This window comes from Acinonyx jubatus, chromosome E4, assembly GCF_027475565.1.
Source record: "Acinonyx jubatus isolate Ajub_Pintada_27869175 chromosome E4, VMU_Ajub_asm_v1.0, whole genome shotgun sequence".
Lineage (NCBI taxonomy): Eukaryota > Metazoa > Chordata > Mammalia > Carnivora > Felidae > Acinonyx > Acinonyx jubatus.
This window is the reverse complement of record NC_069395.1, coordinates 3,016,418-3,034,638: the sequence shown is the minus strand read 5'-3', so window position 1 is coordinate 3,034,638 and position 18,221 is coordinate 3,016,418. Positions and strand designations below refer to the sequence as shown.

At 59.9% G+C, this 18,221-nt stretch overlaps 1 protein-coding gene across 3 annotated transcripts in view; it reads right to left on the bottom strand.

Moving 5' to 3' along the window:
* Positions 1–17,400, bottom strand: part of KIRREL1 (kirre like nephrin family adhesion molecule 1) — a 99,074-nt gene extending 81,674 nt beyond the window's left edge. Inside the window, exon 1 of one of the 3 annotated variants that reach the window (XM_027048623.2) lies at positions 17,127–17,400. In XM_027048623.2, the coding sequence (XP_026904424.1) occupies positions 17,127–17,178 (52 nt within the window). In that variant the 5' untranslated portion in view covers positions 17,179–17,400. The remainder of the gene's footprint in view (positions 1–17,126) is intronic. The other 2 variants (XM_027048624.2, XM_027048626.2) reach the window with 2 other exon arrangements.
* Positions 17,401–18,221: the final 821 nt, after the last annotated feature.

The following is an 18,221-nucleotide window of genomic DNA, read 5'->3' as shown; positions in this document are numbered from 1 at the left end:
CAGGGAAACGGGCGTGTGTGAGGTGACACAGAAAGTCGGGAGGGACCCCGGAATGTGAACGCGGGTCTCCTGACTACACGCCCAGAACGTGAGGATTCGATTTCACAGTAAGAGCTGCCACGCACGGCGTGCTTCAAGCGTCCCGGATACCCCGCCAAGTGTCCACACGGGGCTGTGACACGGTGCGTGCCACACCCACAAAGCGGGACACGCTTCTCCAGGTGGGGTGCCCGGCACAGGGTCTCGCCGGTCCCGGGCTCGGACCCGCAAGGGGCCTTGGGCGCCACCGCGTCAGCTCCCGGTCTTACAGCCAAATAAACCCCAGAAAGAGAGACGCGGAAACCCCGGGTCACCCGGCCCCCACCTGAGATCGGCTGCAATGTACCCTGGAGCTCCCACTGTTTGCGTCTCCCTGGCGACAGGGAGTGAGTGGGGCCCATACGGGAACCACAGTCCCAACACCCAGCGATGGAGGTTGGAGGGCAAGGGGGAGAAACGGCAGGGGTCAGGAGAATGGAGAAAGCTGCCTACGGATGGGTTAAGAAACAGAGAACTCAAGCCACCTGGCTGGCTCAGGGTGGAGCGTGTGACTCCAGATCTCCGGGGCCCTGAGTTCAAGCCCCGCGATGAATGTGGCGCCTCCTTAAAAGAAAAATTAAAGAAAAAAAGATAGAGAAGTCAGAATCAGGGGCCTGGGCTGGCGGAGGCGGGGGTGGGGGGTGGAGGGGGTGAGAAGGTGGCCCAGGACCCCAGGCCTCTCACAGGGCAGACCTCCCGGCCTCCCCGCCCCCCTGGAGCCTCTCCGGGGCTCAGCCCATCGCTTCAAATCGGCTCACAGAGGAGGAAAACAGGCCCAGAAGCTTCTTTGAGGGCCCTGACCCTCGCCGCAGAGGAGGCCCAGGCATGACTTATGAAAGAGGCTGGGGTTTGTTATTTGTTATTTTTGTTTTGTTTTTAACAAAACATAATCCAGGGCCTTGGGGAACTTGCACTCTGGCGGAAAACTGAAAGGTCAGTGCTTTAAATGGAGCCTGTGAAATGAGATAAAGGGGAGGTAAGTCAGGAAAGGCCCCTGGAGGAGGGCGCCCTTCGGATGCGGGGAGGTGAGCAGCCCAGTAGGGGAGGCTGGGGAGGCCGCGGGTCCCAGCGGAGGCTGCTGTCCTGCAGTCCGCGGAGCTGGTTTTCATTTCTCCCTTCCCCCACAGCCGGGCTCCGGGCTCCGGTAGGGCTGAGATGATTAAAACCAAAAGAATTTTAAATGTCGGGAACGCACTCCCCCCCCCCCCGCCCCCCACTGATGCCTGATGCCTTTTGCCTTTTCCCCTCCACCTCCCTCCCTTCTGCTAACTTCTCCTCCTGGGACAGCTGTTTGCCTCACGTCTTTCTTCTGGCCCAGTTTGCGGGGAGGTTTCCCAGTGCCCCCGCCAGACCACTTTGTTTTCACTGGGGGGGGGGGGGGGAGCGTGGGTGGGTGTCTCGGGCACAGGGGAGGGAGGAGGGAAGGGTGGAGGGGCCTTGATCTTGCTGGCGAAAGTTCCCAGAAAAAGAAAAGGGAAGAAATAGCTTTCAGGGAAAGAAATCTGCCAAATGTTTATGTTCCCACAAGACTCTGCAAAATCTTTTCATAGACCAAAGCTGAAGTTCAGGGCGAAGCCAGAGCCTGCCCTTCAGACATGCACACCCGAGCACCCACAGCCCTGGTCCGGGGCCTCCCACCCTCCCAGAGCAGCCAGACAGACCATCCCCCCACGACAGTGGACGGTGTGTGCATGGGGTGGGGGGTGGGGTCACCCCATGCTTTCCTACCCCAGGTCCAGACCCGGTCCAACGACGGGGACAACGTGTGCTTCCTGCCCCACCCCCGCCCCCAGCTCCACCCGGCTATCTGGGGGTACCCCAGCTCTGGCCTTCTGAAACCAGTACCCCCCAAAACCGAACTGGAGACCCAGGACCTCACTCAGGAACAATCAGTCCTTTTTGTGAACTCCCACAGCATGGCCAAGAGTTGAAAACCATGCAGCCAGAAAGAATCTTGGGAGATTAACCTTCTGATTTTACAGTAGGAAAGCAGGCCTAGGTCACCGCATAAGGTCACAAACAGGGCTAACCATCCACAGCCAGACTCGCAAGCCAGTGCTCTTTCCATACTGTCCCCCGCCCGCCCTCCCATACAGACATTCCTATTATAAGGCCCAGGAAGCCAGAGGACTGTCAGAAGTAGCAAGCCAAGGGCGCCCAGGGGGCTCAAAATAAATAATAAAGTAAAAAAAACAAAAAAACAAAAAACCAGTGGATAGACTTTCCATTAAAAAAGAAGTGACAAGCCATCTGAGACGCGCCACATTTAACCCTTCGGCACAAGGGCTGTGCTGCCCGCAGCAGGCGCGGTGACTGCCTGAGGCCTAGGGGTCTGCCAGGGGGTGGATCGGCCCTGCCTGGAGCTGGACCCCAAGAAGCTCTGAGCTGAAGCAGGCCCCAGCCTGAGCACGCAGCTGATTCGTGGAAAGAAAACCATCCGGGCCCAGGCCAGCAGGCTTTGCTCAAGAACGCACCCCAGAAGGAGCAGCAGGTTGAATTGAAGGTGAAGGAAAGGACCCTCCCCTCCCCTCTCCCCAGTCTGTAAACAAAACGCCATGTTTCGCATGGCTCCGCGGCCACAGGCAAGGTGCTGTCGTGTACTACGGCGGTAAGAGGTGGGGAACACCGGCACCTGCCAAGCACGGTCACATGCCAGGGACGGGGTCTGACGCAGGCCGCCTGTGAGCTTCTCAAAGATGCCCACTCGTCCAAGAAGGAACCGGGACCCAGGTTCTAGGACGACTCCAAGGTCTCTCAACTAGCTGAAGGCAGAAAAGAACGGCCCGGTGTCTCTCATTCTAAGGACGAAGCACAGGGTGCCAGGCTCCCAAAGGAAAACTCAACACAGAGGGAAAAACAGACGGATGCTCCCGTCCTCCGTCACCTCCTTGCAGACCTGCAGGAGTCCCGGCCGGACGCACAAAGAGCAGACTCGGTTCATTCCGGAGCTCCGAGTCCAGCCCCCGAGGGGAAACTCCTCTGTGTCTGGAGCCTCTCAAATCCCCCTTCAGACGCGGCTCCTCTCTGCCTGTCTGTGGGGTGGAGCCCGGGGAAAGGAGGTGGGCACCCAGGGTGGACACCTCCCACGGCGGCGACCCCCGCTACAGGTGTGAACGCGGCCTGGGCCTTTCCGTCCCCACCCGACCAGATGGCTCATCAGCGCTCCTCACTCCGCTTTCTGCCCAGCAACCTGTGCATGTGTCCTGCCGAACGCCTCCTCGCCCCTACCAAGATGAGCCATTACCCCACCTCTACCCTACCCCACCATACCTTGCCTGGCTGCACCTCTACCCACTCCATAACACCCCTACCCCACCTCACTCCTACCCCCATTGAACACCTACCCTGCCACACCCCTACTCTACCCCTACCCTACCCCATCCCACAACACCCCGGTCCCCATTAAACCCCTACCACACCCCACCGCACCACTACCCTAACCCACAATGCCCACCCCCATTGGACCCCTACCTCACACCACATACCCCTCCCACTCTGGACCCCTACTCTACCCTACCCCACTGCACCCCTACCCTACCCCACCCCACAACACCCCTGCCCCCACTGAACCCCCAACACCACACCATGTACCCCTCCCCCATCGCACACCTACCCCAACCCACAACACCTCTGCCCCCACTGAACCCCTACCCCACCCCTCCGCACCCCTACCCTCCCCCACCCAACAACACCCTTGTCCCCATCGAACCCCTATCCCACACCACATACCCCTCCCCCTCTGGACCCCTACTCTACCCTACCCCACTGCACCCCTACCCTACCCCACCCCACAACACCCGTCCCCATCGAAACCCTACCCCACACCACATACCCCTCCCCCTCTGGACCCCTACTCTACCCTACCCCACTGCACCCCTACCCTGCCCACCCCACAACACCCCTGCTCCCATTGAACCCCTACCCCACCCCTACCCCCACTGAACCCCTACCCCACACCACGTACCCCTCCCCCACCGCACCCCTACCCTACCCCACAACACCCCTACCCCCATTGAACCCCTACCCCAACCCACCGCACCCCTACCCTACCCCACCCAGGGAGGCTGAAGGAGCCAGCCATGCACAGTTCAGGGGGGCTGCGTCGGGGACCAGGCAGGCCGCCCCCAGGGAGCACGATGGCCTCCCTGCCCTGGCGGAGCCTCCTCAGGGCCTGGTGCAGGGCTCCAACTGCTCCATGGGGTGCCTGCTGCTGCCCCAGGCCTCATCCCACCCGCTCCCCCCCTTTCTCAGCATGTCTCTCCCCTTCCTCCCACCCCTCTGCTGCCGGCGTGGAGCAGGAGGTTATGAAAATGAGCTGCATGCCCAGGAGACTGTCATTATCTGCTAAGTGTGAAAGCCAGAGTGATTAATTAAGAGATAATAAAAAGGAAAGGAGGGCGAGAGGGGGCCTCGCGGCTTTGCTTTGATGATAGAACCTGAGGTGAGCCCAGCAATTAGGGGAATCTTTATCGAGAGTTAGCTATAATCCACAAATTATCAAGCGCCAACTGCTCCAGGACCAGGGCACATTTCACTCCTGCCGAGTGACAGCAGGAGGAAGAGGCCGGAGCACCGGCCGGGAGGAGCCCGCGGCTGGCTGGCACCCACAGGCCGGCCACCAGACCGGCCCGTGCCAGGCACACCGGGCTGGCTACCTCGGAAAAGGGCAGCCTCGGCCCCAGCACCAGTGCCCCGGACACCTTGTTCCTGTCCCCCCGGGGGCTCCTCCCCCTGGGGGCCGTGCGGCCCTGTCCGCCGGGGAGCAGGGCCCCCTCCTGGGGTGCTGGCTGCCTGTTCCGTGGGTGTGTCAGCGGCCCTCCGGTGCGAATGCTGCAGGGGTCACACCTGACAAGGTGACGCCACAGCTCCCAGCTCCCCCCAGCCTGCAGCCTGCTAGCCTCTGGCAGGCTCCTCCGAGTCTGGCCCTCCCTCTGCCCTGCCAGAGAACCTTCCTAACTGACCCTCCGGCACCCGTATCTCTGCCTCTTCCCGGCAGACGCACAACAGGGTTCAACCCCCCCTGTTTAGACAATCTTCGTACGTGTTTAGACCCGGGAAATGGGGAGCCTATGTCTCCTACTGTAATTAGTTACCCCGGAGCAGAAACCACGGCTCCTCCCTCAAGTCCAAGTTCAGAGCTAAGAGTCTGCACCTGTCAGATATGGCCCAGTATCCCAGGGAGATCTCCAAAGGCAGATCCCGATCCTTCCTTCTCTACCCACAGAGAGTTCGTAGGGATCCACCCAGGCTAGGCTGGGCCGAGGACATCCCGTGTGATGCCGAGAGGAAACCGCTCCCGCTCTGAAGCTAGAACAGGTCCTGCCCCGGCGGGGGGGTGGGGGGGGGTTACCCCATTTCCCCTCCACACCCCACTGCAGCAGCAGAGGCCTGGCCCCCCGTGGAGGTGAGGGGGGCCGCAGACCATCAGCTAGAGACAGTGGGAAGGACGCCAGAGCCCACCAGCCCTGAGCTGCTCTGAGCTGCAGACAGGGGGGGACACTAGACAAGTCAGGGCATGGCGGCTCGGGCCCTGACTGGGGACACCGGGAGACCAGCCTTGGTGTTTCCCCGGAAAGCAAATCTGACCCCTGAAGAGACAGCCTGTTCTGGCTCACCAGTGACCTCCCTGGGCTTGCTTCTCCAGCACGAGGAGCCTTCTCTGGAGGTGAGGAGATGAACCTACCAGGGGAAGACGTCATTTATCCACACGGAGAGAATGCTGGGCGTTTATTCAGTTACAGCCCCCAGTGAGACAGCTTTCCATGCGGGGGCAGGAAGGCTTCGAGTTAGACGCAGAGAGGAACTTGCCACTTGTCAGGGCCTATTAGCTGTGAAAGTGAGCGAGCCCAGAAGGCTACGGCATTTCCTTTCTCCTCGACAGGTACGGACCCTGAGGTCCAGGTGGAGTCAGGTGAGTCCGACCTGAACAGAGTCTAAACACCTGGTGCTCTCGTAAAGAATCTTCTCTCCGTTTTCACCGCCAACCCAGTTCTCTGTTCCAGGAATACAGGCTGCATGCCCCCCTGTGTGCACGGGTAACGGCGGAATGTGTGTGGTTCTGGGGAGAGGGGAGGAGGAAGGAAAATCAGTGCCCATTCCTGCTTCCCCTAGTGGCCGGGATTCCCCAGACATAAGGACGAAGCTTCACCCAGGGAATCGGAACTCTGAAGGCAGAGACAGGTTCCCTCTGCTCCGGCCTGAGGATCTCCCTCGACAGCTGGGGCTCTGCACACGGATACGGGCAGGCGGGAAAGAGCGAGTTAGCTCACCATGTTGGCCCAGCCACCACCAGGTCTGCTGAGAAACTGACCTGCCCAGAGACAGGGGCCCCCAAACATGCCCCCAGTTAAGCCTACGCACGACCCACCCTGCTTCCCAAATCACACCGCTCGCTCATGACCTGATGTTTGAGCCAAAGCCAAAGGTCCCGTTTGGTATCTCTGTCGAACTGTGTCCCCCAAATCTCCACCAAACCAAGAGCTGGATTATGAGGACTTTCTTCGTAGAAGAAAAAAAAAAAAATGGAGTGGAGATGACCGACTGACTCTGGCATGGAGGGTTTCCCAACAACACCCCGGCTGCTTGCTTTTCAACTCTGCAGCTGGCAGCGGCTGTCCAGGGCAGACGGGAGGGGGGCTGGGGACTGGTGAGGTGCAGGGAGGGGGCTGGGCAGCTCAGGGAGCCCTGGCGGGCACCACCCCTGTCCTGCCCCACAGCCTGCTTCCCTGAAACAAACCTATCGGAGCTCCTAAATCAATGACCCATCCAGGCTCCGCGATACAACAAAGCAGGCTGACAGGTGAATTCATTCACGTAAGAGGATTCTACTTTGCCTTGCCGCTCAGTAGAACACCGAAGGCCTATTTCTCCAGGGGAAAGCGTCTTCCAACACCTCCAAAAGCGGTCCCAGGACCGGCAGCACCAGCAGCATCTGGGAGCTCGGTGCCGAGGCAGAAAGTCCACCTGCCGCAGACCTTCCAAATCAGAAGGTGCCGTGTCCGCACCTTATCAAGATCCCCGGGTGTCCTGCCAGCACGCCCAAGTCTGAGAATCCGTTCTAATACACTGAGTTGAAACCTGCTAGAGACGGGGGTGAAGACGACGGGCTTGCTTCCTGGGCACCGCGTTAGGAGTGCTTTTCCAAGCTTCACGTAGGGCCATCGCCCCATTTCACAGATGCAGAAACTAAGGCTCACAACTCCGACCCAGGGCGCTTTCCATCACGCTCTGCCACTGCCTCAGAGCTCCCACCGCACTGCGCCCCAGGGACCATCACCTTAGGAATTAACGGCATCACGGTTCACCTCCCTCAGCACAGAACCCGGGGACGTCTCTGTATTTGAACTACTCTTGTCCTCTTCACTCTTGTGAGCTGTGAGAAGCAGGCACTGTGCAATATTAATAATAACTCTGATTTATTGAATAGCTTTTGTGTTCCCCGTTCTGCCCCTTAATACACAGTTCCCTCATTCAGTCCTCACGGCAACCCTCTGAGGTTAGTAGGCACTACTGTACCCATTGCATGGAGGGGCAAACTGAGGCTCCCGGCCGAGTGGCTCGGTCCCGACCACTGGGGCGGCCATCCCCCCTCCGAAGCCCCGGGGCACTCCAGGGGTCATTCAAGTCTGGGGTTGTGTTGAAAGGGGCCAGTCTCCATGACCTGACCCTGGGCACACAAACCAAATCCCTAGATACAGGCGCTGCAGCCTTGCTCTCAATTTTCTGCACAAATGGAGAGCGGCGGTGGTGCAGATAATCCAGAAGTCATTTCAACTTGGCTTTGCAATGCGTTCGATTTTTTTTTTTTTTTTTTTTGCAAAGTCAGATTTTCCTTTCTAATTATATTTGGCTCAAACCGACATTAAAATGAGCGTGTATTCCCACTGCACCCACTGCCTGGTGAGTGGCGACTTTCCGGGTGCGTGCAGGGTGATAGGCACCAGAGTCCAGGATCCACAGGGGTGAGGAGGGGTGGGTGCGGCGAGCTTATGGAGCGGCAGCCGTGACCCACAAGCGTGCGGGGAGCGCGGGCACCCCGTCCCGTCCCGCCAAGGGCAGCTGGTGGGTTCCCAGGGAGGCTGGGTCGAAGGCGCAGAGCAAGCCAACTGCTCAGGGTTTGGGATTAAAACCCAGGAGTCCCGCTGTCCTGATGAAAGTCCTTCTGGAGGATGAGGGCACCCAGGCTGCGAAAACCTCAACCTCCCCTCAGGGGCTTCACCCTGCCAGCCTGCCCGTCCCTGGGTTTCCATTCCTTTGAAAATGCCTCTCCCCCCGCCCCCACGGCCACCCCACCCCCAGGTCCCTCTCTCTGCCCCCATCTGCCCATCTCAGCTCCTTTCCTAGTAATAATAACCTCCCAGTTAAGCGAATCGAATGGGTAGAGCCATTAAAAGCACCTCCTGGCTTGACAATGCTGGGTAATGGAGCGGGCAGGGCCCCAGGCTGTTCCTGGGAGAATTCGGGAAGGAGGGGTAACAACTCGGCTAAGCTGATTACCAGGACAAAGTTAATTTAGAGATGAGCTCCGCTGGGTGGGGTGGGGGTGGGGAGGAGGAAGCTGAACCCCGGAGGTGAGATTTGGGGAAAGTGGGCTTTAGAGAAACAGCCTTTGTTCCTGGAAATCATAATCCTTGGAGGGACCTCGGCTCCCTCCTTCAGATTCCTCGGCTCCTTCCATCCGGAGCAGGGGGGCACAATCGGGGATTGTCCAGGGCGCTGCATTCCAGAAGCTCCGAAGCTCCGGGCCGCAGCCCCTGAGCCTCACATCTGTGGAGGCGGGCTGTCCCCTCCCCCGGCCAGGCTCCCGGCTGCCAGCCCGCGCTCAGACCTCAGCATTTTTCACATTCCTGCCTCACAACCTTGGTCATATAGTATTGTCACTGTGTTTATCCTGGGACCGGAGAGCCCCAAGGACAGGGACCACACTCCACTTACCTTTCTACCCTGGTGCCTCGTGGAGAGCCAGGCCCGGCCCAGCCATGAAGACAACACTTTGCTTAGCTGCACACAGGCTCCCTCCCCGCTGGTGGGAACCTTCTTCAAAGGTTTCCATTTGATAAAAGGAGCTCAGGGGCTCCCAGAGGTTTGACAATCTCTAGGCTCAGCTCCCAAACACACACACACACACACACACACACACACACACACACACACACACACATCTGAGGCCGCCAGAGGAAACAGCCTGGGCCTGGCCCTCTGCTGTAAGCAGAAGGGTCCCCCAGACTCGAGACAGGCCCACCGACAGGCACAGGGGACCCCCTGACACGGCAGGGCGCTGGTCTGGGTTACTCCACTGAACTCTGCCCCCACGCATCTCCGACTTAAACCTGAGGGCTCTGCTCATCATCTGGGAGGCTCCCCAACTCAGCTCACACATCTGAGACTTCCCAGGCCAGAAGAGGGACTTCCCCCGGGTTTTCTGCTCACTTCTGCCTGGTCAAACCCTGACTACCTGTCTACTTCACCTCTTCATTGAACCGAAGGGGCCGCCCCAGCAGATGAGGAGTCTAAGAGAAGGGGACGATTTGGTGAGGAGTGAGGTAGGGATCATACTTGACGACAGAAGCCCCTGGCCCCACGCTTCTTACAGGACAGTCTCCGGCCTAGCTTTTCAAGACGTTCCGGGTCCGGCCCTGGTCTGTTCTGGATCACCCCGCCTGTTTCTCCCCAACCCAGACACCCAGCTGCAACCAGCCTCAACGGACCTCGTGCATTCTGCAGCCACACCTTGGCTCCAAAGCTCGGCGGGTCTGGTAATGCTCTCCCTCTTCCTGCCACATCCACATCCTGTCCATCCTCCAGACCCACCTCCTCCCTGGATCCCTTCCTGGCCTGTCTGCCCACGCGGCTCCCCTGCCCCGAACGCTCCAGCTCTGACCTGACCCTGCTCTCCTGGTACCTGGAATCCGGCTGTGTGCACATCTTAGCCTCCTGGAGGGGAGAGACCACATGATGTCACTTTTTTATTTTACATGCTTTTATTTATTTTTGAGCGAGAGACAGAGAGCACGAGCAGGGGAGGGCCAGAGAGGGAGACAGAGGATCCGAAGCAGGATCTCCCCTGATGGGGGGCTCAAACTCATGACCCATGAGATCATGCCCTGAGCTGAAATCAAGAGTCAGACGCTTAACTTTGACGGAGCCACCCGGGCACCCCATGATGTCAGTTTTTTAAAATTTTCCATAATGCCTCCCAGTACGTTTTGGATATAGTAATAAACATTCGTTGATTTAAAAAAAAATTAATCCTCCCCATTTGATGAAAAAGGAAACCGAGGCCTACTGAAGTTATGCCATCTGCACTTAAATCCTGATGTGAGACCTTAAGGGCAGGGATAGGGCTTTACTGGTTTGTGACACCGGTGTCTGGCCCACAGTAGGCACAGAACACATTTCTGCTGCGTGAAGGGACAGAGGGCCGACGCATACCTTCCAGCGAGGGTGTGCTCTCACACTGCTGCAGAAGGAGATAAAGGGCACGGAACAAGAGCATCAGATGCCCAGTCCAGAAGAATCTGCATCCCTCACCTGGCGTGGGGTGGGACAGCCTCCTGGGACAGCCCCACCCTGCTGTCCCTTCTCTGTCTCAAAACCAGGCCCAGCTGCCTTGTGGGAGATACCCTAACCACCCCCCCCCACCCCAACCCACACACACACTGTCCCAGAGCCAGCCTCCAACCTCCCCCCAACAGGAATGAAGCCTGAGCACGAACAGAATTTGCTAGAGAGGGCTAGAGATTTCCACCCCTGGATTGAAGACCCTTCATTCCGAGGAGGGTGGCTGGCTGCAAGGCCCATTTATTTCAATATGATCCCAATTTTGTTAAATGGGCTCAAGGAGGGCAGAGAGGAATGAGGCGGCAGTCCCCCGAGACTACAGAGGTTAATAAAAGTTGGTGGGGAAATTAAATGTGGAGGGAGGGAGAAAGTGGGAGCTCGGGGAGCCCATGGGGTGTGGGGCGGGGCGAGCGGGAGGGAGAAGAAGCAAACCTTGACATCGGCGATGCCCCGGAGCTAGAGCAGCCTTCGCCCTGGGCGCTCAGAGGACCTAACCGGGGTGGCACAGGCAGGTGTCAGAGCTGGGGGCTGCGGGATAGAGGGGCTGGAGCCACAGAACCGGAACCGCGGGGTCCTGACACGCTTAACCTTGCTTGGAGCGTGGGCGTCTATCACGGGGGACCCAGAGCACGCCCGACGAGCTGCAGTGCCTTCAAGGACGCGCGTGGTACCCAGAAACGTGGCCACGCCGCACATCAGCGCTCTGCTGGATGGACAGGCCGTGTCCACACGCGTCTGGGGGCGAGAAACGGGTCCGTGACACGTGTGCGTGGGGGCGGGGTGCGTGCGCGCACGTGCGGACCGGCACACACGGTGGAGGCGGGCCTGCGTCCCCAGACTTGCAAAGCTCTGACCTTCAGGGACCATTCTTCTGAGAATATTCCCGACCCCACCCCAACTTCCCTGCTGAGGCCCGGGCTCTGTCGTCTCCAACAACCTGCTTAACTTCTTCGTGCGTCTATAACACGAGGATACGAAGCTCCCACCTTTAACAGACTGTCGGTGTCAGGTTAGGTGCTAACACGTACAAAACACAACGTGGGTCTGTCACAGAGGTGAATGGCCTTCTCCCTCACTTGGGGTGAGCCCCGAGCCCCGAGACTGCCTTTTCCTTGGCCTCTCACATTTCAGGATCAACGACATGGCTGCGTCCTTCTCCTCCACTGCTGACCACCCAGCCCCACACCCCCCAGCCGTTTCCAGAGTCCCTAGGAAAACAGCCTGGAGTCTGGGGGAGAAACCAAGCAGGAGCAGGGAGATCGGGAAAGGGCCAGGCTTTCTCAGCTCAGGGGGGAACGGAGAGGGATCTCCCTACCCTCAGCTGGAAGGAGCCCCTAGAAATTAGAGAGATGACAGAACTTGCCCCATCCTTCCGTCCGGCCCAACCTCTGCTCATAGCAAGTCATTTAAGTTTTCAGTCTGTTTTCTCATCTATCAAATGGAGGAACAATAACTACCCTGCCCGCATCACAGGCTGGTCATATATCTCTATTAAATGAGATAGCACATGTGAAAACGTTGAAATTGGAAGGCACGACACAAACCCACAGTTAAAGACTCTCGAGGTAGGACAGATGGAAAACCTCCTTCTGATAGAGGGTGCGCACAGCTGTGACCCCCACGGAATAAGACAGGAGAGCCATCAAAGCGGGGCGGGGAGATGGACAGAGGCCAGCCACCAGGAGAAGCCCGCCCGCCACTGTGGGCAGGAGGAGAGGAGGCCGCCTGTCCCTCTGGGCTGCCCCAGCTCCAAGGGGCCCCCCTGCACTCGTGTGTGCGTGCAGGTGCCTGGCAGAGGGACACAAAGAGAGTTTTAATCTGGGATCTAACACCTAAGGTAGGGCCTTGAACAAGTTAATTAAACTCAGCTTCGGTTGCTTTATCTCTAAAATGGGGGGTGGCGAACATTAACTTCACAAGGCCGTTAAAAGGCAGAAGGGATAATGTGCAAAACACACAGTAGGAATTCAATAAAAGGTAATGTTGATGCTGTGGTGTGGGGTCCACTCCCACAAGCACTTTTCACCCATGCTTGGCCAGGCATCTCGAAGCAGACCGGAACAGGCCACCCCAGACCCCAGCCTCCGTGCCTGCCAGGAAGGGCCTGGCTTGGAGGTGGCCTACCTGGGATCCCACCCTGTGCCCTCACTCAGTGCTCGGCCCTTGCCTCTGTATGACCCTGGACCTCTCAGGAGTCAGCCTTGCACGGAGCCCCCCAGTGTAGTTCACAGACCCACCTGCAAGGCTGTGCTCAATATTAGAAACAAACACAGGTCTGCAACCCTCTTTATCTGCCAAGTAAAATCCTTTTTAAAAGGGCCACTTATAAACACCATCGTACCAGCCAAGAAAAACCACTCAATACCAAAAATTGTGGAAAGACAGAATTTCCGAATGAAGGATTGTTCTTAAAATGTGAATGAGTTTACCTTCATGGGATGCTCATTCTCTTTCCTCCCGAGTTCCCATTCCACTCAGGACCAGGAAAGACCTGTGCTGGTCCAGCCTCTGTCCCTGCGGCCACGTGGGATCCCTGGACTGGGGCAGGGGCAGGGCGGAGGGTGCAGGCTCTGAGGTCAGTTGGTTCCCACAACTACCAATAAGACACTTAACCTGTTAAACCTCAATTTCTCATCCATGAAGGGGGGATAATTACAGAGCTGACCTCAGGGGTTGCTGCACAGATTAAATTAGATAATGCATAGCAGGTAGTTAGCACAAGGGCTCCGTAAATGATCGCTGGTATTTCCAGCCTCAGAAATGCGGCCACCTCAGCCGAGTGTCCACTCCCCACTGCCCTCAAGAGCCCTGCATCCTTCTCCCTTGAAGGCCGGGCTCCTGCTCCACTCTGCTTTTCTTCCCAGCCCCACAGCTTTCCGAGGTCTCTGGCCAGCTGAGGCTGCGGGTCCCCCTCCTGGGTCGGCCACAGCCCAGTCCTCTCCGGGAGAGGTCCTCGAGGGGGCGCCGAAGGTCAGGACAGGAGCCCGAGCAGCTGGAGGGAGCACAGAGAAGCATAAAGAGGAGCCCGAGGAAGGCACACACAGCCCACCTGCCGGGCACTGACGTCCTCCTGACGGCTGCACTCCTGAGCACCTCTGGGCCAGACGCCGGCCCGTGCCCTGACGCGCACGCACGGCACATTTAACTGCCATCCTGACCCCGCGAGGCGCGGTTTCTGGCCTCCCGTACCGACGGGCAGAGTGAGGCCCAGAGAAGGCGCATACCTGGTTCAAGCTGACGTGACGCGTCCACCAAGGGGCCGAGCCCGCGACGTAATCACCGTTTCCTACTGCGTCCTTCGGACCCTGACATGTGCATCAGACCAATCAATTGATCAGACATTCAAGGGCGCTTACCGAGGGCGGAGCGCTGTGTCAGAGACGGAGAGATGGAGGAGAGACGAAGACCTGGTCCCCGAGGGTACGCAGGCCAGAGGAGCTTGCATCAGAGCCCTGGGCTCTCACGACAAGGGGTGACAGGAGTGTGGCAGACAGCGCCGGCTTCCTCGCCCCCACCCGGCCGGAGAACCAACGGCAGGGCAGGACAACCGGTCAGCGGCCTGGTGACCAGCAGGAGGTGGGAGCGAGGGCCTACAGGCCTCCTCCTCTGATCCGAGGTTCTCTGGAATCCAGGGTGATGCCAAGCCCAGAGCGGTGGGTTCACAGCCTCCCTTCAGCTCCAAGTGAGTGGAAGGTGGAATCCAATCAAGGTCACAGGGGGGCCTGGCGTCCTGATTTCTGCCTGTCTCCCCACCCTCAGGGCCTGCTCTGGGCTGGGCGGGCAGAAGCGGGGCATCCTGGAGCCTGCGTGCAGCTGCCCCCTCGACAGCAGATTCCCCACTACTGGTCTTTCCAGACTCCTGTTCTCGCCAGGATGGAGCAGCACTGAGGCACTCTTCTCTTTGCTCCTCACCCCCCTGCCAAGGTGGCTGGGGGGCCCTGGGGACCTCTGGGGGCTGGAGGGACTGACTTTCCTCCTACCTCCCCCTCCATCCCCTGGAGGCAGCTCCCGCCCCGAGCCAGCCTGTCAGCCCACATTGCTCTGATTAGCTATAATCTTTCTTTTTCAATTTCTCCTCCCCGAGACTGGGGAGCGAGAAAATCTCCCAGAAAATGAATAAATATTTCAATTTTCGGCGCAATCAGTCTGAGGAGCCGGCACATGATGGAAACGGGGGGAAGGATAATGGTTTTCATTTAGATAAGATACAGAAAATTATTTAGTGAAAAATGAAGATTGATGAAGCCCATTGAAATTCTTTAAAATACGATTTTTATTTCTCTGCCTGGGCTGAGTCTCTCCCTACCCCCCTGCCCCCCTCAATATGACTGCCTTCTGCTCCTTTCTCCCCTTTTCCCCACCAGCCTCCCCCCACCCTGCACCCCTCTCCCCCATTCCGTCTCCGCCTCCCCTAGTCCCTGACCTGGACCTCTGTCTTTCTAAGGATGGAGGCCAAGGAGAGGTCACCCACCCTGTGAGTATCTCTGTGTCCCCAGGTCCCCGCTCCTTCCCTCCCTGCCAGCCCCCCAGTCCCTCCCCCCAGGAACCGCCAGTGGCGACTTCCTCTCCCCTCCGTCCATTTTCCCCCTTCCTTTTCTTTGGCACCCCTCCCCCACACAAATACTTTGCACACTCCGTCGGGTCTCGCTTTCAGCCCAGTCGGAGGCTCGGAGGCGGGGAGGTGGGAGCTCAGCTCGCCCGACCCTCCCCCTCCCCAGAGGGAGAAAGGCCCACAGCACACCCCTCAGTCTCTGACCGTTTAGTCCCGATTCAATCCACAAGGCTCTCCTGTTTGCTAACCGCACCTTTTGTTCCTTGAAGCTCATTTTGTTCCGTATTGCTGACATGCCACAGGGCTGCGGGACCGGGGACAGATGCCCGCTTGCCCCCAACACGCGCTGATACTGACCCAGCCGCCCTCCGCCCCCCCCCACCCCCCTAGCAGCCAGCCCAACAAAGTCAGAACTTAAGTCATCTTCCCAACTTTCTGCCAAGTGGCTGCTGGGCCTGCCAGCCTCAGGGCCAGGCCTCCTTCCCCAGCACCGCCTCCCACCCCACGCACACCCAGGATGCACACCCTCCCCGGGTCTCGGGCTGGTGTTGGGGGGCTTGGGGGCCCTTACTGGAAAGATGAATCAAAACCAGCCCTCCACTAAGTCGGCCAGGCTTTGCCTTGGGAGCTGGGGAGGGGCCTGGTAAGGAGAGGAGGGGTCCAGCACCACATCCCACCCCTAAACACACACACACACACACACACACACACACACACACACACACCAGCCCCGGAAGGGAACTGAGAACAGGGCAAAGCCTGAGGGGATTCTGCCCAAGCTGACTTCCCCTCCACCCGAAAAGAGACCACCTCCTCCATGATGTCGTCTGTACATCCCCATAGGTGTCTGCCTATATGAACGTCTGTTCAAGTTTCTTTGTTTGCTGGAGGGCCGGTATCTGTAGAAGGGCTTCAGCGTGTGTGTGGCATGTCCTTGTGAATGCCCGCCTGCACACACGCGGCGTGTCTGGGTGAGTTTTGATGTGTTTGGGTGCATGAATGTGCAAGCCGACACGGGGGAGGAATGTGTGTTCCCCAGGGTGTCAGTGTCTTTGTGTGTCTGTCTGTCTCGGCTTGGGAGATGCTTGTGGGTGTATCTGTCTCAGTAGGTGAGCAGTCTCTGTCTCCGGGTCTATGACTGGTTTTTGGTGCCTGGGTGTCAGCTCTATTTTTGGCAAGGGGCGGCTAGCTCCGGCAGGATTGACTCTTAGAGTGAGACCCAGGAGGCGAGGGTGCACACCCACAGACCCCGGTGCTGGCTGAAGCCTGGGCCCTGCCGTCCCCCCAACCCCCAGCCTCAGGATACACGACCATTCTCATCTCCCCCAGCGTCTCCCCTGCCAGTTCCAAAGAAGCCCCCCCCCAACATCAACACTTTCCCGACCCCAAGTGGGATGTGAACCCCCCCAGTGCACCCCCCCGCCGCCGCGGCATTTCCAAGCTGCCTTTGGAAGTCGCTCCCCAGCCGGCGCCTCCGCGGGCAGGGGTCCCAGCAGAGCCCCCCCCTTTCCGGCAGCCCTCCCCTCCTCCAGAAGGGGCGGCCCAGGCAGTCTGGAGCACCCCCCCCCCCCCCCCCCCGCCACACACACACTCAAGGGCTGATCTTTAGTCGGGATTCCCTTCGCCGCATCTTCGGGAGCCGGGTCCCCAGCTTTCCACGCACCTCCCACCCCAAATCTGAAATCCCACCCTCCTCCTCCTCCCCCCATCCCCCCCGCAGGAACCGGGCGTGCGGACTCCGGGCCTCGGCCGGCAGAGGCGGGGAGGCTGCCGGAGGCTCCGGAGGGCGCCGTGCGCGTTCGGGTCCCGCGACGGCCCGACCCCCGCGCCCGCAGCCGGGGACAACTTGGGCGCCACCGCGGGAAACTCGGGCCCGCGCCCCGGGGGGGCGGGCTGCCTGGCCGGCGGGTCGCCGAGCGCGGGCGGAGGGGCTTACCTTGGGAGAAAGTGTCGGAGAGAGTGAGGATCCAGACGAGGAGGCTGAGCATGCTGCCCGCCGCCCGCCGCGCCGGGGCCCCGAGTTGGCGGCGGAGCGCGGGGCGCGGGCGGGAGGAGGCGGCGGGGCCGGAGCCCGCCCCCGGCCCTGCACACGCGCGTGCACACGCGCACACACACTCGCACGCGCGCACCCCCGCGCGCACCAACTCACTTCCCCGGCCCGCGGCCCCCTCCCTCCCGGCCCCTCCGGCCCGCGCGGTCCCGCCCTCGCCCCGGCCCTCCCGCGCCCGGTGCCGCCGCTCGCCCAGCTCGCGCTCTCCGGGGCTCTTCCGCTCTCCGCTCCTCCGGGCCCTCCCCTCCCCTCCCTCCCTCTCCGCCCCTCCTGACGTCTCCTCCCCCAGCCCTCCCCCAGCCCTCCGGCCCCCGGCGCGCACGCACACCCCTCCCTGGGACCGAGATGCCCGCGGCGCGGGACCTGGGGTGGGGATGGGGGGTGGGGGGGGACGCGGGACTGGCCACCGCGCCCCGCCCGTCACACTCACTGGCAGGGGCTCCCCGCTGCCGAGGGGGCGGCCGGGCGAGGACCTGCCCGTGGGCCCGGGGATGGCTTTGATAGGGAGGCCGTGTGCGTGCATGTGTGTGTCTCGGGGGGCGGGGGGACGCGATGGGCAGGTGGTGGGTCACGGAGTCAAAAAGCACAAAATCCTTGGGGTTTTTTTTTTTTGTTTTTTGGTTTTTTTTTTTCTCTTGTTGATCCCACACGCGGAATCTAAGCCCTAGATTCTCCAAATTGGGAATTCTCAAATGGCTAATGAATCCCGGGGTGGGGAGCGAAGCGCTCCTCTCCCCACCTACAAAACCTGGGGCCGGGCACCGCGAGCCGCTTCCCGGGGCCACCTGGAGGGCTGCCCCGGCCTCCCCGGGCACACAGTGGGGCCAGCCTCGGTGTCGCAGCCCGCAGCCGGCCGGGCAGGGGCGCAGGGGCCTCCTGCCTTTGTTCATCCTGGGTGGTACCGTCCAGCGGGAGAAGTAGCCAACTCCACGGCTGGGAAGGGCCACGGGGAGGGCAGTCACGCGAGGATCTCTAAGCACG